Genomic DNA, 27,197 nt, shown 5'->3' with positions numbered 1-27,197 from the left:
AAAAAATTTTTTTAAGTCAAATTTTAGCAAAAAATTTAAAATCTTTACAGTATATAAGTAAATTATGCCAACATTCAACTCCAGTAATGATATGGAGCAACCAAATACAAAAATAAAACAAAATTTCAAAATGGGCGTGGCTCCGCCCTTTTTCATTTAATTCGTCTAGAATACTTTTAAGGCCATAAGTCGAACTAAAATGTACCAATCCTTGTGAAATTTGGTGTGTGCATAGATTCTATGGCGATAACCGTTTTCTGTGAAAATGGGCGAAATTGGTTGAAACCACGCCCAGTTTTTATACACAGTCGACCATCTGTCCTTCCGCTCCACCGTTAACACGATAACTTGAGCAAAAATCGATATATCTTAACTAAGCTTAGTTCACGTACTTAACTAAGCTCACTTTATCTTGGTATAAAATATGGCCGAAATCCGACTATGACCACGCCCACTTTTGCGATATCGAAAATTACGAAAAGTGAAAAAAAATGCCATATATCTGTACCAAATACAAAAAAAGGGATGAAACATGGTAATTAGATTGGTTTATTGACGTAAAATGTAACTTTAGAAAAAACTTTGTAAAATGAGTGCGACACCTACCATATTAAGTAGAAGAAAATGAAAAAGTTCTGCAGGGCGAAATCAAAAGACCTTGGAATCTTGGCAGGAATACTGTTCATGGTATTATATATATATAAATAAATTAGCGATACCCGACAGATGATGTTCGGGGTCACCCCGATCCAATTTTCTGTCGATATCTCGAAAACGCCTTCACATATACATACTAAGGGCCACTCCCTTTTAAAACCCTCATTAATACCTTTAATTTGGTACCCATATCGTACAACACACATTCTAGAGTCACCCCTGGTCCACCTTTATGGCGATATCCGATAATTGCGTCCACCTATAGAACTATGGCGCACTCCCTTTTAACATACTCTTTAATACCTTCCATTTGAAACCAATATCATACAAACATATTCCAGGGTTACCCTACGTTCATTTTGTTAAATGGTTATTTTCCCTTATTTTGTCTCCAAAGATCTCAGCTGAGTATGTAATGTTCGGTTACACCCGAACTTAGTCTTCCTTACTTGTTTCATCTTATTCTTATCTGTCTTCCTTAATCCTCTCATTTTTCAGATTCCTGTTTCGCTCAATCCAGTTCCTTGCTCTTCAATTCCACTACCTTTCCCCTTATGCCACCTTCCCCTCTTAAACGTTGCTCTCAATCTTATTCCTTTTCTTATTCAATCGCCTTTTTTCTTCTTCGTATATGGTTGTCCGTCTTCCCTTCTACGCAGTGGCATAGTAAGGTTTTTTTGCGTCCGGGGAAAATATTTTCCTTGCCTTTGAGGATGCAAATATAGAAATGATATTGTGACGAATATTAGTGACACTAAGTGATACTCACATCACTAGTCTGATTCTAAGTAAATGAAGCCACACAACAATAAAGCAGGCAGCCACTGGTATCTACATAAATGAATTAATCATTATGTCTACACATATGTACGTACACGCAGCGGAGAGAAAACGCACAAACACATGCATATATCTTATCTGAGATGCTCCCAAAAGTAGGCAATTATAATTGTGCAAGTATCACTCACATATACACGCGCATATGAGAAGCTATAAACATAGTAATTTTATAGCTGATAACTAACTAGTAAATTCTAGAAATGGAAGCGCCTAGAAATATGCGAACGAGAAATTACAGAGTATAATAGGCAACAGTTGAGGCACGACCAATCAGTTTGGTTTAAGCAAGCTATTAGTTGCGAAGCATAAGTGTTATTGTGAAGTACTTTAATAATGGCCATTTTTGCATTATTCAATATTGGAGTTATTTATTCAACAGTTTAGCGATTCGAACGTTAGCAGAAGATTTGGAATAAGCGGAATTTCAATAAATTCGTTACAATATCATCATTCGTTATGTCACTTGGGCGAACTTGAAAGTTCGCAGCTAGCAGTTGATACTGTGATAGTCAAGAGTATTTGAAATATTACTCGCAAGTTGGAAAAATGTTTTCTCCATACGAGTTTAAAAAAATTCTAACGAAGTTTTAGGTTCAATTTATTCTCCACTGCGAAAAAATATTTTGCAGTCACATATTTCGATAAAAAGTTCTGTTCCATCAAAATATGTATTATAAAATTCATCCAAGTTCTTACAATTTCTTTCTAGGTCGTTATTATCCAAATTTCCAACGTCTAAGAGAAATTCAAATTTAAAATTAAGGCCATTTAGTCATGTAAATCTTGTACTTTTTTCTTGTTGGAGCCGATCGAGAACACTTTTCATAACCGCGGAAACACCAACATCTGTAGCCGATTCTCCGGACATTTTGCCTCGCCTTCTTACACGTTGTACTATACCAATATCCAATTTTTCACAAAGAGGCTTCTTCACAGAGTATGTCTTGAATTTCGAAAAGCTCAGTCATCCACGGTTCTTGTAATCTGAGCTGAACACGATCAATCCCCAATCAATGCAGAAATGAACTAATGTTTTGAAACTAAAATTTAGGTGTTAGTGTCCTCTGCTAATTCTAATAATCTAAGAGTTCTACTACATTCTCTAGTTCATCGATGATAACCCTAAATGCTTGTTTTCTGGCGCTCCATCGTGTTTCAGATTCACGCTTGACAGTTTTTGTTAAAGCCTTTTTACTAATTTTTAATAATAAAAAAGATATATGGTTTCAATTATTCAAAAATATGTCGCAACGATTGGATCTTGTTTAGCTGCAGTAACGCCTACTAAATTTATCCAGGAAGTTGTGCTTTGCGGACCGTTTAGCGCCCCCCTGTGAGTAGCGCCCGAGGCAAGATGACCCGACCCCCTCACTAAGCCATTGCCTATGCGTTTCCCTAACCTACTCCATTTGAATTTCTTCACCTTTTCGCTTTGTTTATAATTCTACACTTCTACTATTCTTTTCTAACACCCTTCGTTTCTAAGTGGGAGAGAACACTTGTTTTCCTTTTCCCTTGCACATTTATATTTTATCTGAAGTAGCCCTAGGGATTGTTCATCCTAGCCAAACGGTGTCTTTCCCGTTTCCTCTCTCCAATATTTCTTATTCTCTCTTTTCGTTCAGTCTACAATTACCTATTTATTTTCCATTTATAACCCTTGTATGAATTAAGGGTTGCTCTTCCAAATATTCGATATCTCCTATTCGCGGATGATTTGGTAATCCGGGTTCGTTTCTAGAAAGAATCGCAACACCACCCACTTTTCAGAACTGTATGTTCCTTTTTCTTTAAAAACACTGATCGACTTATTTTTCCAGAAGTTTTACCCTTTCTAAAATTTTTTTCAGAAGTGGACACTGCCCTTTGTTCTATAATTGTCCACTACTCAATTTAAAATCTACGAAGTATCAAAGTTATCTTGTGCCATGGAGCCTGGCACAGTCTACTTTCACTAATAGCTGAGATGAGGGGTTTCTTGTGGCTAAAGATCTGCCAAACTGCGGGAAATCGCCGCGGATGATAATTTTATTTACTTGCGCCGCTCACTACATTTCTCCTGGCTCCGCTCTCTTTTCAACACTGTACCAATCCACTTCCTCTCTCTGAATATACTCTGGCGGTGGTGTTGTTGAGGCGAAAATATAATATTCAGATATTTAGTAGTTCTGCTAGAGTCAGTCTTTGAGTTGACCCTCAAATCTCCTTAGTCTCAGTGTCGGTAGAGCAAAATGAGACCCATCAAGTTTTAGGCCGTCGTTGTGCTCTATTAGTGAGGAAACGGCGAAAGTATTTTTTAATTGGTTTTGGTTCGAGCCACTGCACGAAATCTACTTTTTTATTTTTATGGTTTTTGCTGTGTTAAATTATTGCGTTTAAATTAGCGAATTGGAAACTTTAATCTTCTTGACTTATTTCAAACAGGTCTACATTAAAATCTGATTAAAAATTCGTATGTTTGATTTAAAATATTTTAAGCGCATTAGTTCATAATGATTTATCGTCTGCCAATAAAACAAATTGGGGGTGAATGGCACTTTATTTAAATGATTTTGCTTTAATTATATAAAACGTGTATATCAGCGATGCTCATAAGATTGGTAGATTTCGTTAAAGTTACTTAACACTACCAGAAATCAGGCAGTGATTAAATTTTTTAACGTTTTTTTTTTATAAAAGTCAGATATAAATAAAAAATTTACTTAAAAAAAATATAATTTCTGCGCTGTTTAGCGATCACTCAAGAATCGCTTTAGGAATGTATCCAGGATCCGTTCATTTCATGTTCATTTCGGTCCTTTTTCGGGATCATGATCATTGCGATCCATGCAGGAACAGCTGGGATGGTTTTTGGAACTGATTTCTTCGACATCAATACGGGACTATTTCAAGAGCGTTTCAGGATTGTTTGGAACTGTCCCGAATTGATGCCGACAGCGATAATCAAAATTGTCCTGAAGTGATCCCCAAACAGTCCGGAAACTATCCTAAGATAGTTCGGTATGAACCCAAAATTAGTTCCAAAACAGTTTCGATATAGTAACAACGGACCCTGAAACCAATACTGAAACGGTCTTTAAAAACAAAATTAAACTTTAAAATCGAAAGCGTGAAAAAATCCCACCTAACGGTCTAACCTGTACGAAAAGTTTAAAGAGACATGAGTTTTAGGACAGTTTGTGGTTGTAGCGAATCCCTCCTATAACTTTTTTTTGTGAAATTTGCTTTAGAGGTAATTCTTTATCAACAAATAGTCTTAGTTACTATCCCAACAATTTTGTTCAGCTTGAGCATGCCTTACAAGCTTAGATTAACAAAGTTGCTCTTACCATGACGGGTACTCTGGCGGGACCCTGTCCTCTAGCGCCACATACTTTTAAAGGCCTTGTCTGTGACAGCAGATGTGGAAAGTGTGGGTTGGATAAGGAAACTATCACTTCAAACGATGTGATAGTACCCTGCGCTCACAAGGCTAAGACTCCAAGTAATAGCAGTAGCACAGCTACCAGATGTAGAAACAAAAAGTAGCATATGTCTAGAAAGCTTCTACTATTTGCCAAGAGGACGGATTCCTTTTATAACCTGATTTCTGATAGGCTGATAATGTTTTTCAGTTATCTCGTTAAGCAAACTTCTAGTAACACTTTGGACTCATTCAGTCTATGTGAGGTCTTCATGGGCCAGGCAGTTCCACCTAACCTATCCCATATAGGTATAAATAAGTATGTACGTACTGCTTTACTATGATTACCCCTATCGTAAAATATATATTAATAGGTATATTTTCATATGTATATTCAGTTCTGCCCATCTAACCAAATTTTTCAAAGCAAAGAGCTGCAAGGGGTAAATTATGTAACCGACTTTTGTCACGAATATGTTATCAAATGCAGTTGTGAGATGTAACAGAGATGAGCAAAAAAACAATCAAGACCTCGGAAAAAATTTTAATAAAAAAAAACTGTCTACGTGTCGGCAGGTGAACTATGCGAAAATATGCTGCAGCAAAAATGGTAAAATAAGTTGCACATAATAGTGGGTAATTTGTCTGCGCATTGGCGCATACGGTGCCAAAAACTAGTCGGCGCACAGAGTATGCGCAACCACAAAGCAATCGAAAATGCGGTAATCAATAGCTCCATAACGATGATTGCTTGAACTGATATAATCAAAGACATAGGCACACGCACACTATACTAAACAAATATGTAGATAACCATAACTGAAAACATGATCATTTGAAATCGATGGACATGGTTACAAAACTATTAATGACGGGACAAAAATAACGAGGAGTAACAAAGTCTAGGTTTGTGTGAAACAGAACATTATATACCCAGTTGTTGGTTTTAACAAGAGCTCGCACCCAGTAGACACAAAAAAATGTTAACACGTAATGTGTACAAAGTTCTGAGGGCACCGGTAAAGTCTTAAGTAGTTTTCTTGTAATAGGAGGTTTAATGAATATCTTCAAACTGGTGCTAATCGAAAGCATAGCGGGACAGTTGGTATCCACTCTTGAACCTACAGCGCTTAGATCTTAGCTTTTCTTATTTAACAGAATCAATCAAAGTCTGCGACTATCTCAGAAGCACCTGATATTGAACATGTTAAGAACGCGTGACAAAAGACTGCAAAGGGGATTAATTATCATTTCGTAGGACATCTCAATGTCAAAAGTGTCAGTTGACAGCACTGCGAGGGAAAATAATTAGAACAAGTACCTTCTCTTAGTGGAATAGTTCTGCTCTTCTTCGGAATTCGTGAGATTCGCAGAAGGGTTAGATACTTTGGGCCTGCCTAGAACCCAGTAAATCTTTCACAACAGAGACCATGCTTCATGAAATAAGCCAATATATGGAGGAATACTTTGCAATGCAAATAATTTTTTATAGCTGCATTCCTGGCTAGCGAGTTTTCATTAAAAGAGCTGCATATCCATCTAACTAAGAGTCCGTTTGAAACTTAAGTTCAAACAAAGCCTAAATATAATGCATGAAGTCAAACAGTATGTTTGCAAAAGAATGCTAGATGACTGATAGTGCGGTAGTAGACAACCGGTTGACCTATCATATACGGTTAGGTGGTTTCGAAAAAAAGGACAGTATGCAGGATGATCAGATTACAGCTCTCAGTCCCAATGCTTTTAACAGGCGCACTCCCCTGCCTACCAAGAAAGGCTCGGGAAGTTATGCTCAACCTTCTCCCGACAGACTTGCATGACTAACTCCAGCGAGTAAACTATATTACGTATATCACCCCCACTTCCAGATCTACATGTATGGGATGATATATCCACTTCGGACCCTGAGTTCACTGTCATATACACGGCTGGCTACAAACCTTTTGCAATGTTTGAAGTCAACTAGGTTCTCAGCTCTCCTTAAGTATGAAGCTGTTGAGCTATTGCAATGCCTTTTAGGTGAAACTAATATCCATGTAAAAGTGTGGCAGATGAATACTATCTAAGAATCCGACGCCCGGGGTATTTTAATTCGAAAATGCAGAAGCACTCCATCGAAGGACGGTCCATAAGCTAACTGGTAATGTTTTTCGAAGCAACACTGACCTGGGTAGCACTGGGTCACATTGGTGTACCTTAAAATTGAGCTGCTAATCAGATAACCATGTGAGACAACCAGAATGTGCCTCGCACAAATGAAAAGCGATTTAGTTTATCAATTAATATTAATCGTCTCTACTAAAGTCCATAATTTGGATATTAACAAAACACTGTTTAAAATTATATATAATTCTCATGTCACAGAGTTTGTGCTTGGGCTCCTTCGAAATAACTCGACGGTCAAAATGGTAAGGGTGGTACACCCCTTAATTTTTTTTTTTAGACACAATTTTTTATTGCAATTTTTTCTTGAAACAGCATTCAAAAATACATGCAACGCCCAAGGAATGGGACTTAGACTGCGACTGGGACTGGGACTGAGACTGCGACTGGGACTGGTACTTAAACTGGGGCTAGAAATTAGGGATGGAGGAAAATAAAAAGAACAAGAGAGAAAAAAACGTGGGAGGGAGAAAGAAATAAAGTTCCACGAAGATAGAGAGATAGGAATATATGCCCCGCTCCATCATCAGAAGGAAGCTTGAGAGAAAAGAAAGGATGGAATGAAGAGGGGTGAATTAAAGGATAAAGAATTATTGGAAAGAGAGGAGGAGGGAGAGAAGGAGGTAACAACTTATTCAAAGTTATGCAGATAGACGAAAGTTAAGGCAGAACAACATCCGCTGGGTCTATTAATATTAGTATACATCGAACGCATGGGAGTCGTAACGAATGATTTATATCTAATATGCAGGGTCGAAGGGAGAAAGTGATGAGCACTTTTTTTGTAGATACCATTCTCTGCTATGAAATATCTGTATCAGCACTTAATCAACTGCCCAGCTGAAAAAAAGGCTGCGAAGAGCAATCTAACTACTTTGATTGGGAGGAATGAGATCAAATCTTAGGGGAGGAGAGGAAACATGTATTTTCAAAAATTTGTTTTTTTTTTTTTTAATTTGTCTTTATTCATTGTGCCGTTACAACCTGGCGTTGTACGTTATGTGCACAAAGTAATAACATTTCGTTCTTCTAGTGCAGCTTGGTATAAAAAGGGTAGACTTTAAAGTGAATGATTTAATTTCAAATCAAAATATCGACTATTTCATTGTTTTGCTTTAATGTGTTAAGGTCTGTAATTCGACCCAACAATAAATGCACAGTTTCAGCAGTCGTATTTTTTATTCAATTTTCGCAAGTTTAAGCAAAAATATGTCATTCATCGAAAATTATCACCAAAATCAGCGAAGTACATAATAAAATAGGACCTGACATAAGCAATTTGTTTAGTAGATATCCATATCGTTAGCTTAATGTGAAAATATGCTAAGTCAACTTTTAAGAATTTTACAGGAGACGAAAAAAATGAATAATTTTTGAATTAAACTTCTTTTTTCAAAACTGTGAATGAGGATACCTTAATTGCAATGCTTTTAAGTGTAGAAGCTTTGAAAAAGATAAATAAATATCATGTATGCTAACCCAGCAGCTATTTTATGACTTAGCACAATTTCCGCACTCAAAACAAATTTTTTCTCCTGACTTAGCACTTTTTACTCAATATGTTTTCCCATCACTCCTCACTTTTAATGATTGAAATAAAACACTAAAACTATATATTTCACAAAAAATACTATTTATTTGTCAAACTATTTCTAACCGTTCTGATCTGTACTCTTTTGCCTGATGGTACGCAGACAATAATTTATATTTAAATTCAAACAAATGCTGTGTTGTGTTTTATTCCAAAGAGATTGAGAGAGTTAAAACATTTTTACAAATATTGCTATACGTAAAGCTTCACTGGCCAGACGTCCTCCCATCATATACCAGCAGGCGCAAATTGCCTGGTCTTCACGCTTTGCATGACAGAAGAACTTTTATCTCACTCATGCTTGCCTATAATGTAATAAACTTTAGCACGAATTGCTCGGATTTATCTAATTTGTTCATTCCATATATTCCACTGCGTGATCTTCGGCATAACAGATTATTTATCGAAATAACGCATAAAACGAATTATGCTTTGAATGAACCTATAACTAGGACTATACATATAGCAAATCGATTCAGTAGTGTTCTTAATTTTAATAACAGCTTATATACGTTTAAGCTTGAATTGTTTTCTATTTCTAACTAGTCTGGAACAAAGCATGTAGTTATCGACATGTAAGAATGGAAGCAGATTATGGTCAGCGCAAAGCATTTATCAAACACCAAAGGTATGTCTCAATTGGGTGAATCCAATTTCAAGGTGTTGTGTAGGCAACCCTCTCAAGGGGTTCCCAGCGCAATATATAGCTTATCCAACCCAATTGCCAACTTCACCTTCCCGTGGCAAATTCTGTTTCATTGACAGCCGAGGCTCTGGCGACCCCAAGTTCCTCATGGAACTAGGGGGTGGGGAGGACGGGACGGCCTAGCAGGTTTAATGTGGTCATATAAATCGTTCCCGAGATGGTCGGACTAGTACCTTAATAGTGCTTTGTTACCGGGACGTACCGGATCTATATCCGGCAAAGGACCATCAAAGTCTTCGGAGAGTGTCTTTATCGTTAATGCAACAACAACAACAAAAGTCTGAATGAATTAAACAAGTATATAAAATGTGAACACAAAGAAATTACTAGTAATTCAGATTGATATTATTGACTAGTTGACTTAGCTCATTTTTTTTTGAACAGCTGACGACTTAGCACATTTACACATCATTGCAAATAGCATGTAAAAATAAAAATAAATAATTTTTTTGTTGTGATCGATGTATTTTGAATTCAGTTTTAAAACTGCATTAAAATACAGTTTTTCAAAAAAAGTGACTTAGCACATTTTTACATTAAGCTAACGATATGTAAATGTGTAAGTCGAGCTTGAATGAAATTAAAATTTTAATTGACAATCCATCAAGTTTTGTTTGCTTAACAATTGTTATGTTAACAATGCTGCCATTAAGTCTAAAATGCAAATTGCGTTTATATTACCAATACAACAATTTAGAAATAAGCAAAAACGAAAAGTTATATTTCATTGAAGACGAACTACAGCAAAGGTCAGCGGTAATAAAAAACGATTGCAATAATATTTTAAGCTTATTAAACATTTTGTGTAAAAAAAAAATTACTTTAATCGAAAAATTCAGCTTTATATAGCCAGTAGCGAACTCACGTTACTAAGAAGTTTGTTAACTTGCTTTTTATTCATTAAAATTCATACATCCGCTCGATTCATCCGATTTTAATAAATTTTGAAAAATTCCTCAACAACCACAGGAATGGCCTTGATCACAACTATTTTAATGCAGCTTCCAATACTCTGCTAATATGGGTCTATTGCACACAATCTCACGTGGAATGCGGGAGGGTGACATAAGGTCAACGGCCACAACAGCGTCAAGGGCCATTAGGTCAAATTTTCAAATGGTTGCAAAATGGGCACAAAGTCAACTATTTACTCCTTAAGGAGCATATGGTAAAATATTTTGTTTTTACCTCCACGTAGTAAAATATTAATAGCTGTTAAATTACAGTTAGACGAAAAGAAGAGAAATTTTTATGCTGCATTTTCAGATACGCTGCTCCTTTTCCTATATTGTTTTTCCTTTCTAGTGAAAACCGCATAAGAAGCTATTTCTGATTTCATTAAAATGCAAAATGGGATCAAAATCTGGGTCAGTGGAGACTCCTTTGAAATAAGATGAACATATTTAACTAAGCATGTCTAACCAGTCCTACACAAGTAACTTGCTTTTGTGCTAATCTTAAATTAGAGTATTTTCCCCGAAATTGTCATAAGCTCATACGGAAATTTTCTTAAAAGTCCTAAATTAAAATTAAAAAATTACAAGGGCCAATTATTCGTATGCACATTTGAGTTGGTCATAACGTCAGTTGAACTTTTTGCCGTTGATCTAATGCCACCCCACAGTAGAATGTTATTGTTGTAATACTTTACTTGGATGGAATTCTAGTCATCTTTTTTTCGTTTTTAATGCCGTGGAAGAAACGCCTTCCCTTGTAGTCATCGGCATGATTTGGTAGGAATAACTTCTGAGAAAACACCTCCTAAATTGATCTATGTACCGGTGACCAAGGGCTCTAATTCCCCCAGAATCCTTGTTTGATCCGTAAACTCCAAGAGTTTTCACATGACACGAGACTTTGCAATGTGTTATCAGTCCAAATTTGAAAGAGGTAGAACGAGTGAATCTGAAATCCTACATAGGTTCAAATGCTTTTGGCCTCTTTTACCGCCGACAAATTTTGCTCTTACTTCCAATCTATATATAACTGAATTGATGTGCGTTACACTCGCTAAAACTCAAAAAAGATTGGCCGACTTCAATGGTTTTTTTGTTGCGCTCTTTATTTAAACTCGTTTATCCCCAAAATTATTTGAGGGTGTGGGGTTCCATAGGAGTGAGAGTTGGAGTTGCAGTGGGAGTGAAAGTGGGTGTGAAAGTAGTAAATGGAATTGGAGTAAGAGTTGGAGTGGGAGTGGAATTAAGATTGGGAGTGGGAGTGAGATCCTCTGCTCTGGGTGTGCCAGTTGGAGTGGGAATGGGAGTGATAGCGGGAGTAAGGGTGGGAACTAGAGTTGGAAGAGGAGTGGAAGTGAGATTTGGTGTGAGAGTGTGAGCGAAAGGGAGAGTTAGAAGGGCAGTGGAAGTCTGGGTTGGAGCTGGATTGGGACGAAAATAAATGGAACAAGGGCTGGACAAGAATAAGAAAAAAATGGAGGATAAAGTAGACGAGAATGGTATATAGAGCGGAGGGGAAGCGGGGCTCTTATTTTGAATGTAGGAAAACTAATTCGGCGTAACTTCAAAGACCAATAGTATCATAACATACTCCAAAATCTGAGCATGGGGCTACTTCGATTAAGATGCCATCTACGTCACAATCAAAAATATAGCTGAAAAATTCAATGTAATAATTGCAGTTTCGCTTGCCAATTTGCATAAAGCCAAAATAATGGTTTTACTGTTTCCATGCACATTTAGGTATGTATGTGTACGAGTATGTATTTATACGTAAGAACCCAGTAAAAAACTGTGTAAGCAATAGTAAATTTCAAATAATATGGCACTCGGATTTAAGATAATAACAAAATAAAAAAAATTGTTCAAAGTCGTCAGTCATCTCACCTCCATATTTCTTAATTGATAACAATGTTATACCCTGAAGAGCCAGCCATTCCGTTGCGTTGACTAAAATGGCCTTCGAAAAACGGAAATACAGACCGCACTGACGAAACTGGCGAGTTTTGAAGAAAATTTATTTCCCTGCTTATTCTAATAAGTTTCAGAAAACAAAACCTATTTCAAAATATTCGTAGAGCCAACGTTAAATGAAAATAAATGTAAGAAAAATATATATTTTATCTGATAAAAGAAGTAAAGGTGTCTAAGTTCGTGTATGACTGAACATTATATACTCAGCGTGAGCATCAATTGTACAGTTAATTTCAGATAAATTACTTTTCTACATAACACGTGGCACCGCACATTAAAAAAAAAAGTTCTCCCAATTTACTCTTACAATAAAACTTGGTATGTGAAATATCATTGATATAATACTATTTTTCGCTAAGATATAGCTTATTATTCCAGACTGCGACCCTTTTAAACTTCTTTTATATAAAAGTAGGCGTGGTTTTTAACCGAACTTGGCCACTTTATTTACATTTCTTAATACGAGGATAATATGTGCACCCAATCGTATCACGATCCGGTAATATTTCTTCGATTTATGGCTCCCGAAACATAGAAGATTGCTTATTCATAAAAGGGGCGGTGCCGCACCCATTTTCAAAAATTTGGATTTTTTCTCATATCTTGTTATAATTTCACTTGGGAAAAGAAATATATTTCGCATCAATCTCTTTTTTGCAAAGATATAGCTTGCTTTATTCGTCCACGGCCCTTTAAAAATCTTTCATATAAAAATGGCCGTAGTCCTTAACCGATTTCGTTAATTTTTCAACGAAGCATTCATTATAGTAAAGGCAAGCTCTCTGCTGTATTTTGTTACGATTGGTTTAACGGATTTTGATTTATCATTTATAATATTGGTAAAATTGATTTAATACCAAGTGGCCGGTGCCGGCTATTTCCAAAAATGTTTTCAAATTTTTATTAAGAGTCTCAATATCAGTACACCCATCAGGTTTAAATATTCGAGGTGTATTATTCACTAAATAATCAGGTTTTTTGTGTTTTCCAAAATGTTATATATAAAAAAAGTGGGCGTGGTTATAATCAGGTTTCACTTATTTTCAATACCAATCTATTCTGGGTCCAGAGAAGTTTGTATACCGAATTTGGTGAAGATATCTTAATATTTCCTGAAGTTATTAAACAGACAGATGGACATAGCTTAATCAAATTTTTTTCGATACTGATGATTTTGATATATGTAAGTCCAAATCTCTCGCGATTTCTTTATACCTGTAAAACCAACCGTTATATTACCCAAGTTAATATACTCTGTGTGCAAAGCACGCTGAGTATAAAAAGATAAAGTTTCAAAACTCAATACAAATTTATCATTTTATTTTTAAATTTTTCCTCCATGTTTCGATGAGAAGGTGTTTTCTGAAGAATTTAATTTTGCTTTTCCAGGAGTTTGAAACCAGGACCTCTGGTGTTGTAAGCGCTACCACCACACTTCGTTGGTCGCAGCGTCTATTAGCCGTATATAAAGCGTTGTCTTTCGAATAAACCTTATGACTTTAATATAACGGAAGAAGCCATAACTAAGGTGTACGTTTTTTTTCGACGCGCAAGTTTGCATATGATTATTGTTTTGCACAAGCCCATGTCTATAAACAGATTACATAGATCTTTTGAATGTTTATGCAATATTTTAAAAACTAACTGGTCTTTGAACTTGTGACCTTGGTTGTTGGCGAATGACAATTCAGTGTTTGGTCGACTGTTTGTTGTGGCAATAGCAATAGCATTGCATGAGTGCCAAGCTCATTGAAAACGAAACGAGTACCTATTTAGTAATAGATAATGTTTGTATGAACTTTTTGTTTGTGGAAAGCATTATTATTCTAGCAGACACGAATATTATTTAATTGATCCACGTAATTAGCAATATTATTATTTTTGTCATGCTCAAGACTGATTCGGATGCTGATATAACAGTACTTAACACAATATAGCGGTAACAGCCTGGGTCAATAATACAACGAATTGCAAAAAAAATGGTAACGATAAATTGTTACACATTCATACGATGACCTCCAGCCAAAATACAACAGCGCCAGCCAATCGACAGTTAGGCGACTAATGTCGTTAAAATGCAATCGAGGGTATAAATTTACCGTTACATTTTTGGCTACCATAAGCAAAACAACAAAAGAGTCCTTCGTCTACACTCGACTCCTTGGCTAAACATGGAAACTATCTCCATAAACGGTATACTGGGCATTAGTACTGTTGTGAAGCCATCCAATTGGGTTAGGGGGTTAGATGCGGTTAAAATGCCAAATATATTCAAAGAATTGTGTAGCACATCCCTTTCAAGGGGTTGCCAACCCAATTGTCAACCTCACCTATCCATGGCGAATTCTGTTTCATTAACAGCCGAGGCTCTGGCGGCCCCGAACTCCTCATGGATCTAGGAGGTAGGAGGGCGATATGGCCTGAAAGGTTGCATGTCGTCATAACAAAGCGTACCGTACCTGCATCCGACAAAGGACCATCAACATCGATGACACTCTCCAAGGCCTTCGAGGAGGGTCCTTATCGCTACTACAACACCGAAAACAGTTGTGAAGCCAACAAGCACCTTTCATTTCTTAGTTTGGTGGCCGTAGACCACCCAAAGAACAGCAATAGCAAAATTAAAAAACTGCATCGCCTAGTTTGTGTTGGCATAACAGGAGCAATGAAAACGTCCTCTGCTGATGCACTTAATGCCTTGATGGGAATACCTCCGTTCCCTATTAGAATAGAGGAAGTGACAACAATTGCTATACCAAGTCTACAAAATATTTATGAGCTAAGGATCGGAAACATGTAAGCGCAGATGAAAGTAATTTGAAAAACCAAAAAAAAATAATCCATATTGCAAATCTTGGCGCTCTTTGGGAAACATGGTATCCATAAGCTGACCCTGGCCCAGGGGCATGTTTCACAGATGAATCAAAATTCGATGACGGAAAACGAGCGCTGGTATTCATGAGCCAAGCTGCAAGAAACCGATCCGATGGGATGTCAATCGCTACCACAACACCGAAAACAGTTGTGAAGCCAACAAGCACCTTTCATTTCTTAGTTTGGTGGCCGTAGACCACCCAAAGAACAGCAATAGCAAAATTAAAAAACTGCATCGCCTAGTTTGTGTTGGCATAACGGGAGCAATGAAAACGTCCTCTGCTGATGCACTTAATGCCTTGATGGGAATACCTCCGTTCCCTATTAGAATAGAGGAAGTGACAACAATTGCTATACCAAGTCTACAAAATATTTATGAGCTAAGGATCGGAAACATGTAAGCGCAGATGAAAGTAATTTGAAAAACCAAAAAAAAATAATCCATATTGCAAATCTTGGCGCTCTTTGGGAAACATGGTATCCATAAGCTGACCCTGGCCCAGGGGCATGTTTCACAGATGAATCAAAGTTCGATGACGGAAAACGAGCGCTGGTATTCATGAGCCAAGCTGCAAGAAACCGATCCGATGGGATGTCAATTTAGTAAGTAAATAAGTTAAAATAGGTTCCCGGGCATCAGGAACATGAAGGTAATGCACAGGAGGAACAATTAGAAAAGCAGAGTGTTATAGCAACATTCTATTGTCCAGAGCTCTTCTGTGGACTCACTAAGGCACACACTACGAAAACCATACGTATCTTATAATTTAAAAACTGGTAACACTTTTTTATTAATCATCATCTGTCTAAGAGGGGGGTCTTCCTTCTATTAATAGTTTACAGTCGAAGTGGATAGTAGGTTTGGTTTGTGTTTTATGCGTATTTTTTCAAGATACTTTTTTAGTGGCTTAGTGAGTATATGTGACGTATTACAGGCAACGTGTTGTAACTCAATTTTTAGTGTGGTGAAATCTGGCGCAAAATCCAAATGGGTAATCACTGAAGATGACATCTCGATGTTTGAGTATGACTCAAAGATGCCAGAACAAAGTCAAAAGTGTGGGGAGTGGTGAATGAAAATGAGGATGTCAAAGCCAAATCTGAAAGCGATGTTGATTGCTTTTTTTTTGATATTCAAGGCGTCATTCATCATCAATATGTCAGCGTTTTGAAGAGGCTGCCGGCACGTGTTTTTCGGGTTCGCTCAGAACTCGCCAAGGATGGCTAAATCTTGTATCATGGCAATGCACCGGCGCATTCTTCGTTCGTTTTGTAGGAGTTTTCGGCAAAAAGAGCGATACCTTTTGTGTAAGGTTCGAGAGAGACTATTGAAGATCACTAACCAAATCTTTCGTAAAACTTAATTTTCTTACTTTTGTTCACAAATTCTTGTACCTTTATTGCCACGCCTCAAAACTGGGAAACAAAGCAGTTCAAACAACACTAGATTGAATGTCCAGTTCAAAGAAATTGTTCAAATTGTTTATACTTCCAGCAAGGAGAGTTATAGCCAAACTCACTAATCAAAGCAGAGAGGATCTACGAACTCTCGTTTGGTACTATACGGGACACTATTGTCTTACGATATCATCTTAGTACGATAAACCTATCCGATTCACAAATCTGTCGCTTTTGTGAGCTAGAGGATGAGGTTCACATTTTCTTTGAATAAATCGCTCTGGTAAGCCAGATACACTCTCTTCTAGGTGGCGTGACTCTTAAATCCCTCGTGATATGGAGTAAAAAGCTTGAGGTGGTACTTAAATACGTTAAACGCCTTCAAGTATGTACAGTAATATGCTGAAGAGTCAAGCACGATAGATGTAAATAAAGGTCGCAATGAATTGAGCCCTTTCGGCTAAGTGTTGACTCGGTGACAGCATAGTCCAAGATTCCTTCAGATGTTTTGTGCCTAAAAATATTCAAGTACAACAAAAAAATTCTAATGCGAAATTGTGTACTTTATTTACTTACAACCTGAGTCAGCATATTTTTTTGAATATTGAAACCAGAAATGTTATTATTATGCGAATTGCAAAAAAAGATTCTAGTTTTGGCAAACTGGTTTTTGTATTAGCATGTTCTGGAATAAAAAAACTGATACATAATTAACTTAATAAGTATTTTTTTATATGACTTACGTTATTAAATTTATTTGGTAGAAATTATGTTTAATATTTAATCAAGAATCAGTAGCAGATAGCAATAAAATTATCAAAATAAACAAATAAATAATAACAAAGCTTTGTTTACGTGATGATCGGCAAAATTTGTTGATTTCAATTGGTTGGAATATTTTCAAGAATTGTTAAAACCAGTTCAAATGAAAGTCAATGCTTTAAGTAGCTGAGTAACTAATTAACTAAATGCGTATTTGCAAAATTTTGAATGTTTCTTTATTTTCGGTACTTTCGATAATTTATTTGGGTAATTTCCGAGAAATTTATTTTGTATAGATACACTTTGGTTGTAAGCTTAATTAATTCAGTGACTCTACATTTTTATTTCTGATAAGGAACAATTAAATATATGCTTAATGTGAGTATCTGCCAACAAACTTAACCTTTAACATTCAATGGCACGATCGTTGATACGAATTTAGCTTGTCATCAAGTGTAAGATCACAAGGTCTTACCTTCTTAACATACAAGGCCTATCTTGTCCAACGTCAGTTCCCATGCCATTCTAATCGTACATAAATAAATAACTAAAATAGTAAAAAAAATCTGCATAGTTCAGAATAGGTCAAAAGCCCGTTAGCGACAAAGCCTCCAAAAACGACTTTTATTGCGAACTTTCTAACAAAGAGACCGCGTTATTCCAAAAAAAATGTATTGCCAACTTTCTAACGAAAAGACCGCATTACTCCAAGGATAATACATAATTGTCAACTTAGGCGGAGAAAATACTTCATACACTCAGAGAAAAAATCGTTCTAAAACGAACGAAGCAAGTTCAAAATTAAGATCATTCGTTGACAAAAGTCTGTTAAGTACGTTTTTTCGTAACTCGTGACCGATGGGCTTGTTTTAAGAACGGTTTTTCCAAGCACACCGTTCATATTTTATGACCAGTTTGGTATTGATGTGTGAACCTTCTGTGCTCATTTCAAGCACTACTTGGGCTTGATTTAAGATCTTTCGTTCTCACGTTTTGAGAACGATTTGTGGTTGATTTAACATTTTTCGGTCTCAATTCAAGAACGGTTTATGCTTTATCTTTGGGGGAGGCGAGGGGGGGGGGGGAGGGGGAATTTTTAAATTAGTACCCATTTATTTATTTTTTTATTAATAATAATTTTTGTGTCATTAATAAAAATATTAATAACAAAAAAATATTATTAAAGTCCAAAATTTTAAAAAAACCCATAATATGCATTTTTTATGGCTTTCTCTTATTGAGAAATTCTCGTTTTTATTGATATAATCTGAATATATACTTAAAACATTTCATAACAAGTTTGAGTATTATCTGTGCATATGTGAATGGAACTAAACGAAAAATATGAGTTAAAAAAATATAACATAAAAAAATCGTTTTAAAAAACTTCAGATTTTGACGGTGTTCGAACTCGCGCCACACAATCGCAATTGCAACATCATAGCCGCTGGGCCACTACGAATGTTTGGTGGCTTGTGCCAAATGTTTTATTTAACATTGTAGTGCGCACGAGTTGTACCATTTCTTTTTTCTTGGGCTTAATTTAAGAACATCGTTCTCATTAATAGAACATTTGTTCATATTTTAAGACCAGCCATTCTCTTTTCAAGAAAATGGTGTCAGTTCAAGACAAGGTTGTTGTTTTAAGAACAGGTCACTCGTTTTTCAAGAACAAAAAAGTAAGAACATGAAAAGTTTGAATTGAGTCCGGTGGTGCTGGATTTCAGAACGGCGTTTTTCTCTGAGTGTAGCTTGATTTAGTATGCTTTACTTTCAACTTCCCCAAAAGTGAACTCCCTCGCATGTAAGGTAAAATAATAGTCCACGCTGTACGCCCACTAAGGGGTCTACTCCGAGGCAGGAGACGATACACGTATACAAGTATCTATGATATATAAAGATCATAATAGTATTTCCTGATCCCCGCATGTAGAGTTCTCAATAAAGATCGTGATAGGGTCATGCAAGTGATACACGTGTTCACATTGCTTTCCTACGAGTTATTCATGTATTGGATGAGCCATAGACTTACAGTCGCCTTTAACGACAGTTATAGCCATCCATATCGCGCCTATATTCTAACCCGCAGGGGGAACGTGATAAGGGACAATTTGAACACTAAATCACTCCGGCTATCACCAAGGCGATCAAAAGCTAATCGAGCTACCTCTACCAACTGAGTGAAAGTCTCGTCTTTATCTGATTCCAAATACGTGCGTTGAAAGAAATACTATCTTCGCTTAAGCCTCTTAGTCTATTCGCATAAAATAACCTAGTCAGCGGAGTACTTGGGCTATTTTTAATTGCATCTTAATATCTGCGTTAAGCTTATACAATTCTGCAACTTGGAACGCTTTGACAAAGGATGACGGAAAATCGTTCCAATATATGTACATCAATTATAACCTGTCGGAAAATACACAAAACAAAGCGAATCCTGTACATCTCATTAATTTCATACGGACACTCCAAAGACGTTCTCATTTTCTCTCGACACCGTCCATGATATAATACCTCCAGCGATTTGTAAAGCGTGATTGTTGATCTTCAAGTGAAGACTTTTATATCGAGTTGCCTTGTCAGTCCGCTAGATTTCTAAGCTGAAATAAGACGAACTCCTTCACAGTCTCGATATTATATCCGTCAACAATGGACATCACTGCCAAGGCTCGAATTTGCGGTTTTTTGTTTGGATAAAACCAAGTACTTCGTCTTGCCCTCGATTACTGCAGGACCAAGTTTTGCCTTTTGCCAGTTAAAATTATCTTCTTTAGCACATTTTAAATATTCGATCCTTCCCAATTCCAACCTAGCTGTCGGTATTGCTCAGCGGCATCTCGCAGAGAACGTTTAATTTTGCAGGGAACTTGAGTTAAAATTATTCAAGGTGTTGTGAAACGCAACTTTTTCAAAGGGTTGCCAACGCAATTTATAGCTTCTCTTACGTAATTGCCAACGTAACGTAACTGTGGCGAATTATGTTTCTTTATCATAGCGCTAAGGGGTAGTAGAAGGTTCAATGTGGCCAGTTTCCGAGATATTCAGGCTTGGAGCAATATCCGGCAAAGCACTATCACCATTGGTAACACTCCTTTAAACCTTCGGGAGTGTCTTAACCTGAGTCTTACCCAGAATCTGACATATCATGAAGATCGATAGTAGATTTACTAGTCTCAGGCCCTAATGGTAAAGTCCAATTCCAATCAGATCGATGTCTTTAACATCCTTTCCCAGAATGCGCTCGTCCCACCAGATGTTCGCTTTCGTCTTTAAACAGCTTGGTATTCTTTAGCCGGAATATTGTCATACTTCCGTCGTCGTTTTTAGGCCCTGGAACGTATACTACATCATCATCGTTTGGGATATCGGGTTCGTCTTCCCCCTGGCAGTGAGGAGAAGTACTCCCTACACAACAAAAGCACATTCTGTACAGCAGCTGCCTGATCACCATTATTCTTGAAATTTTCCGCCATCCACTGGATTTTTCTAAATAGGCGTCTCTCATCCTTTTTCCCGTTACAATAACGCTTCAATAGTATTGAATAAATTCACCACGCATTGCCCCGACCGTATGCAGTCAGTTGCCTTCATTTGCTGTTTGATTTCGCTCTTACTAAATGTACCACGTATCTTGCTCCCACATCGGCACTACGCCTACTCTTATAAATTCTCTTGTACCCCATACAGTATAAACGCCAGTATTATATATTTTTCATTTGTATACATTCAAATGGCCATAAGAATTTTTGCTGTTGATAAACTGATAAACGCATTACCTTAAGATAGGCCTCATTATTTTATAAATATTACATTAATATGTAACACAACTAGTACCCAGAGCGTAGATTCCAAAAGGACTAGACATCTTATTTAACATTTTCAAGACGTGTGCTAGGTTGTTATGCCACCAGTTCCATTTTTAAATTTGTTTTATAAATAAAGTTTACTTGGCTTTTTAGCATATGTAAATTTACTTTAGTCCAAGTCATTGCATATTCAATTCCTTATGTGATATAAGAGAATAATGCTACCGGAGGTGACTTAGTCAGTTGCTGGTCGCAAACTTAATTGTTTACGTTTTTATTTTGCTACGGAAACTTTGTTTTGTTTATTTGTTGTACTCTGATGCTTAGAGTATGCAACATATACATAAATATGTAAAAATTTCAGTGAGTGCTAATAATTATAGTAGGGGAACTCATGAGAGCATATAAACTTATAAGGTGTAAAATTATATCCATTTACACACGCTGTTATATGAACGCACCTAGAAATACTCTTGATAAACTTCATTGTTTATCAGCTGTATTATTGTCAAACAAACATTTTTTGATCGTTATACAAATTTAAAAATGCCAAGATTAAGTGAAAAATCAAAACTAAAGCGTCTTTACTAAGATATTCTTGTAAATTACTTGCTGATGTTGGAGATTTCTGATGAAAATGCCTGCTGTAATGTCTGCAAGGTTGCATTCCTTTGAGTTTATCGCGTTTACAAAGTGAAATGTGCGCGTAAATTTATACAAATTGTGTAAATGATTTTTCATACAAAATTTGACAGTTCGTTTACGCACTAGATAAATTTATACGTTTACACACTTTATAAGGCATTTATACGGTTACATGAGTCCCCCTAGTATCTATAATATTCAATAAGTAAACAGAAATGATATATTTAGAATAGTACGGTGACAGTATCCCGAAATCTTCTGCTAACTAAGTAAATAAAAATGCACTAATGTAAATTCTAATAATAAATAAAATAAAATAAAATAAAATTTATTTAATAATTTGGGAAAAAGTTAAACAACGTGACATCAGGGCGGACAAGGTGACAGCTGTTTCGATTAAACCTTGTATATCTCTTCAAAGCCTTTTCTCCCGGGAGTGGGATTTGAACCCGAATTCCTACGATGGTTGAAGTGTTACAAACGAATTCAGCCACGTCAAGGCGTCGTACTCCTTTTAATTTTCGCTACAAATTGTCGGGACGGGACCTACATGTTTTATGTCGACTTCAGACGGTATCTGCAAGGCAGATGAATTTGCGCTGAGAAGTTTTCATGGCAGAAATACACTCTGAGTGTTTGTATCAGTATCATGTGAGGCTTGTAATACGAAAACCCGGGATTGACAGTATACAGTCCCTACATTTATCTAATATAACGAAGCGCTGAGGTCGGCTCATTGACCAGAAAGAGGGGGCTGGTGTAAAAATAAAAATATAAAGCGGCAGAGGTTTTACAGCAACGATGCCCAACAAATCAGAGCTTATAGATATACCTGATGACAAAAAAAACTTTGCCTTATCAGAACTTTATTCTAAATAGTTCTGGCTAACCCTGGTAACGTTTACACATTTAAAAACTCTCAGTCATATGATCAAACCCGTCAGACATTTTTCTGGCTTTCTATATCCTTCCACCTGCTTCTTCTCTGTCTAACATTCTTCCTCTCTTATCTCCTCATCCCCTGCATTTTCTAGTTTACCTTATTCGGCTCATTTAGTTTTCCTAGCCCTTTCAAACTTCCGTAAATATTTCCAATTTTCCTCTTACTTTTTCCGCTATTGCTCCTGTCCAAGTCTAATTCCCACTCATGGTTCTTAGTTTTACTTTCTCTCTCCATCTTCCTCTTGTGTTCTTTACTTTTCCGACAGCCCTCCAATATCTTCTTATTTTCTCTTATTTCTTAGCGGCCACCGTGGTGTGATGGTAGCGTGCTCCGCCTACCACACCGTATGCCCTGGGTTCACACCCCGGGCAAAGAAACATCAAAATTTTAGAAATAAGATTTTTCAATTAGAATAAAATTTTTCTAAGCGGGGTCGCCCCTCAGCAGTGTTTGGCAAGCACTCCGGATGTATTTCTACCATGAAAAGCTCTCAGTGGAAACTCATCTGCCTTGCAGATGCCGTTCGGAGTCGGCATAAAACATGTAGGTCCGGTCCGGCCAATTTGTAGGGAAAATCAAGAGGAGCGCGACGCAAATTGGAAGAGAAGCTCGGCCTTAGATCTCTTCGGAGGTTATCGCGCCTTACATTTATTTATTTTTCTTAGTTTTACTTTCTCCATCTTCCTCTTGTTCTCTTTACTTTTTCGACGGCCCTCCAATTTCCTCTCATTTTCTCCTATTTCCTCAGTCTTCCTTTCTTCTCTTTTCTTTTCTATTCTTTTCTTTTCTTTTCTTTTCTTTTCTTCTATGTCCTCGTTTCGAATGTGAGATATATCGTATTTCTCCTTTCCGCACATTACATTACTAAGGTAGTGAGAAAGTAGCAAAATAGTACTAACAATTTTCACTCCTTACAACTTTAAAATTCAGGACCGGTTGTTTTTTCTAACGACTTCACCTGTCTGGTTTTATTGCGCCATGCGATATACAATATTAAACTAAATACATTTGAATGAATTATATTTTAATAAAATACACCATATTTTTCTTTTCAGAAACAGAAATCAATGACTTTTCAACTGTTACGCTGCAACGAAAGCAAAATGCGCTTAAAACACAATTATCAGATGCCATCAAAGAATCTTGCCTGCCCAAAATGCTGTGCGAAATGGCAGCAAAGCCAGATTATATGTTAACTGAAAAGGAAAGGGACCTGCTCTATTTAATAAGGTGAGTGTAATTATAAAGATGTTTGTTACTAAAACCTTAAGCAAGCCGTAGATCTCGAAACGAGAAAGGCCAGTCCTTTTTTATGGGTACCTGTAGGGATATGGAAGGCAACTCAATAGCTGATGAGCTGGCCAGATGGGGTGCGGCCGCTGACATCCTTCCCGAAAATGACTTGGTCGGCATACCTATGGCCTCTTAAGTTCCGTACGAGTACGAACGCTTAAAGCAGGAAAAATATGCTCCTTTGAGTGCTTCTTACAGCGGGTCGTCAAGGTTGTTTTGGTCTTCCTATCATTGAGAACGGACTAGCACTATTTTGCAGTATGGCATATTCTGTGCCACTTTGCGGCATTAACTAGAAGAAAGTTGGCTCCTCTCAGCACCCGTTTTTATATAATCTGGCGGAGGTTCCCAAGCTCACAATTAGGGCGAAAGTAAAATTTTTCAAACTAATAAAAAACTAAAAGCTTCGAACAGTCAGACTCTGGGTTAAGCCAAATTGCGCATTTTATAATTAATTCAAAATAATTTTCAAGGTCAAAAGTACTTTGGTATTGTTTTTTGGGCGAGGTTATTGCCACAGTGTACGACTTGCCAAATGTGACTTAATATCGATATTTATATGAATATATAAGTTTGGTAAAAATGTATATATTAACATTAGGGTGATTGAATAAATTTTTCTTACACTTTGGCCGATTTCAACCGAGTCTTGTATCTTTGATCAAATATGTTTTTACAAAGTAAATAAAAATATTCAAAATCCAACTGAAAACTTTTGAAGCTATAGATATCTAATACGGGGTTACTTAACTGCATTCCGTTAAATCGGTCAGTGTCAATTTCGCTTATGATCCATATATAATAATAATAATTTATTTATTTACGGTCTTTAAGACCTAGTTCAAGGTAAAAAAAAAAAAAATATATATATATATGTATATATATAAATAAATTGTATACATTACATGCTTAATTACTTACAGTATAAAAATAATTTTGCTTTAAACTTATTAATATTTTCACAGTCTTTTATCGCATTTGGTAATTCATTGTACATTTTATAACCTATATATTCTAAAGTCTTCTTAGCGAACTCCGTTCTTACTCTAGGCAGTCTTATATTTCCGCTGCTTCTAGTTCCATAGTTATGTATTTCATGATTAAAATGTATTCTCCCGTTCAGATAATTCGGTGTTATTCCTAATTTCATATGATGTATAAATTTCAATGTGAAATAATATATCGACTGTTTTACACTGAGCCAGTTTAACATATTTAGCGTTGTAGTTTTTGGTGTTCTAAGCGAACATTTTAAAATTAATCGCATTGCCTTGTTTTGTTGTATCTGCAGTTTTTTTATTTGTGTGTCATTTGCTAATAGCAGGATTGTTGGACAATAGATAAAGTGCGGTTCAATAATTGATCGATACACTAATAATTTGTGTCGTTGACTAATATATTTACAAGTTCTGTACATAAAACCAATTTTTTTTGCAATTTTGTTTTCTAAATAACTTATGTGTTCTCCAAATCTAAGGTTTTTGTCGATCCAGACTCCTAGGCATTTGATCTTGTCTACTTGCTGAATTTCAACATTTCTTATCTTCAGAGTAATATTGCTAAGGTTATTGGCACCCATAATGCTTTGATTTTTGCAAAATATCATACTTTTGGTTTTATCCACGTTCACTTTCAACTTTCTATGGCATAGCCATTTGTAAAGGGAGTCTAAGTCTTCTTGCATTTTCGATACCGCAAAGCCCGCACTTCTTTCACTAATGGTTATCAATGCATCATCCGCAAATAGTCGAATATTGCAATATTTCAAGCATTCTTTAATATCGTTAATATATATTGTAAACAATAGCGGTGCCAATACTGAACCTTGCGGTAGCCCATTATGTATATCAGCAACCGGTGAAACTGCACTTCCAATTATCGTCTTCTGTTTTCTATTACTCAAATAGCTTCTGAACCATTCCAAGGATTTTCCTCTTATCCCATTATTAAACATAACATTCAGCAGTTCCTCTCTATCCACAGTTTCAAAAGCACGTTTTAAGTCTAAAAAGACTGAGATCACAACTTTCTTATCAGTTATATCCTCTTTCCATTCCGCAATAACCATATTCAGTGCGGTTTCGCAAGAATGGCTTTTCCTAAACCCAGATTGTTCAGGTATAATAATTTGGTATTTATCTAGATATGCCACTAATTGATTTTTAACCACCGTTTCCATAATTTTTTCATCTGCGGGTAGCGTATTAATTGGGCGCAGTTCCTCTGGCCTTACTGTATTTTTGACTTTTTCCGCAGGTACTATAGTTGATACTTTCCAGCAATTTGGAACAATGCTACTGTTTATTGATTCATTTATTATATCTTTGTAGAAGTGAGCAATGTAAATCATGGCATCTTTAAATACCCCCTCCGACAAAAGCTTTTTTCCACCATATTTTTTTCTAAAAGATTTAGTAATGTTCATTATATCATCTAACTCTACGTCGGTGAATTGAAAAGTTTCAATTGCATTATTTACACTTGTTTCTGCCGCAATTGGAATTATTTCAATGCTATCATTAATTTCAGCTATGCTCTGTACAAAAAATGTATTTAGGGCATTGGCTATATCGTATTCCTTCTCGAGGCATTCACCGTTAATTACTATTTTGCTAACGACCTTTCTGTCATCGGTGAGCTCAGCAAGATGTTTTAAAGACTTCCACATCCGCTTCATGTCTCCTGCACAATCGAGCACTTTGTCTTCCATATATTTCTTCTTTTTATACATAACAGTTTTTTTATATACTTTTTTTATCAATTTTTGTTGTTATATCGGCCTACTGATTTTAAGATCGCGGGTTCGAATCGAGCTCAAGGCCTAACAATAATTTTTTATCATTATTATTGTTATGATAAATTTTTTCTTAATTGAAAAAAATTTTTAAATTAGAATAGAAGAAAGAAAAAATTTTAGACAACTGCCAAAAAAGCTCGTTGTATAGATCCATTTCGGGAACTGCTAAATTCCTTCATCGGCAACGTTTAGGCGCCGCTGCTATAACCATTCAGCCACCACAGCGGTTTTTTGTTTGTCTTCATTAATCCTACTTCCATTCTGGTTCGTGCCAATTGATATTCACAACACTGCGACATCTGTTGCAGAATAGCTGTGAAAATTGGACTTGTTTGTTGGCAATGCTGCCATAGTGTCATATTTTATTGACACTTTTTTCCCCGTGCTCT

At 36.3% G+C, this 27,197-nt stretch overlaps 1 protein-coding gene across 2 annotated transcripts in view; it reads left to right on the top strand.

The window, feature by feature from the left end:
• geko overlaps window positions 1–27,197 on the top strand; it is a 93,592-nt gene that overhangs the window by 33,213 nt on the left and 33,182 nt on the right. For both annotated transcript variants that reach the window (XM_067791217.1, XM_067791216.1), the window contains one exon: window positions 23,774–23,948. In XM_067791217.1, the coding sequence (XP_067647318.1) occupies window positions 23,774–23,948 (175 nt within the window). The remainder of the gene's footprint in view (window positions 1–23,773; window positions 23,949–27,197) is intronic.

This window comes from Eurosta solidaginis, chromosome 5, assembly GCF_040869045.1.
Source record: "Eurosta solidaginis isolate ZX-2024a chromosome 5, ASM4086904v1, whole genome shotgun sequence".
NCBI classification, from domain to species: Eukaryota; Metazoa; Arthropoda; class Insecta; order Diptera; family Tephritidae; genus Eurosta; species Eurosta solidaginis.
The sequence above is the reverse complement of the archived record's forward strand: the minus strand, read 5'-3'. Positions and strand labels throughout refer to the sequence as shown.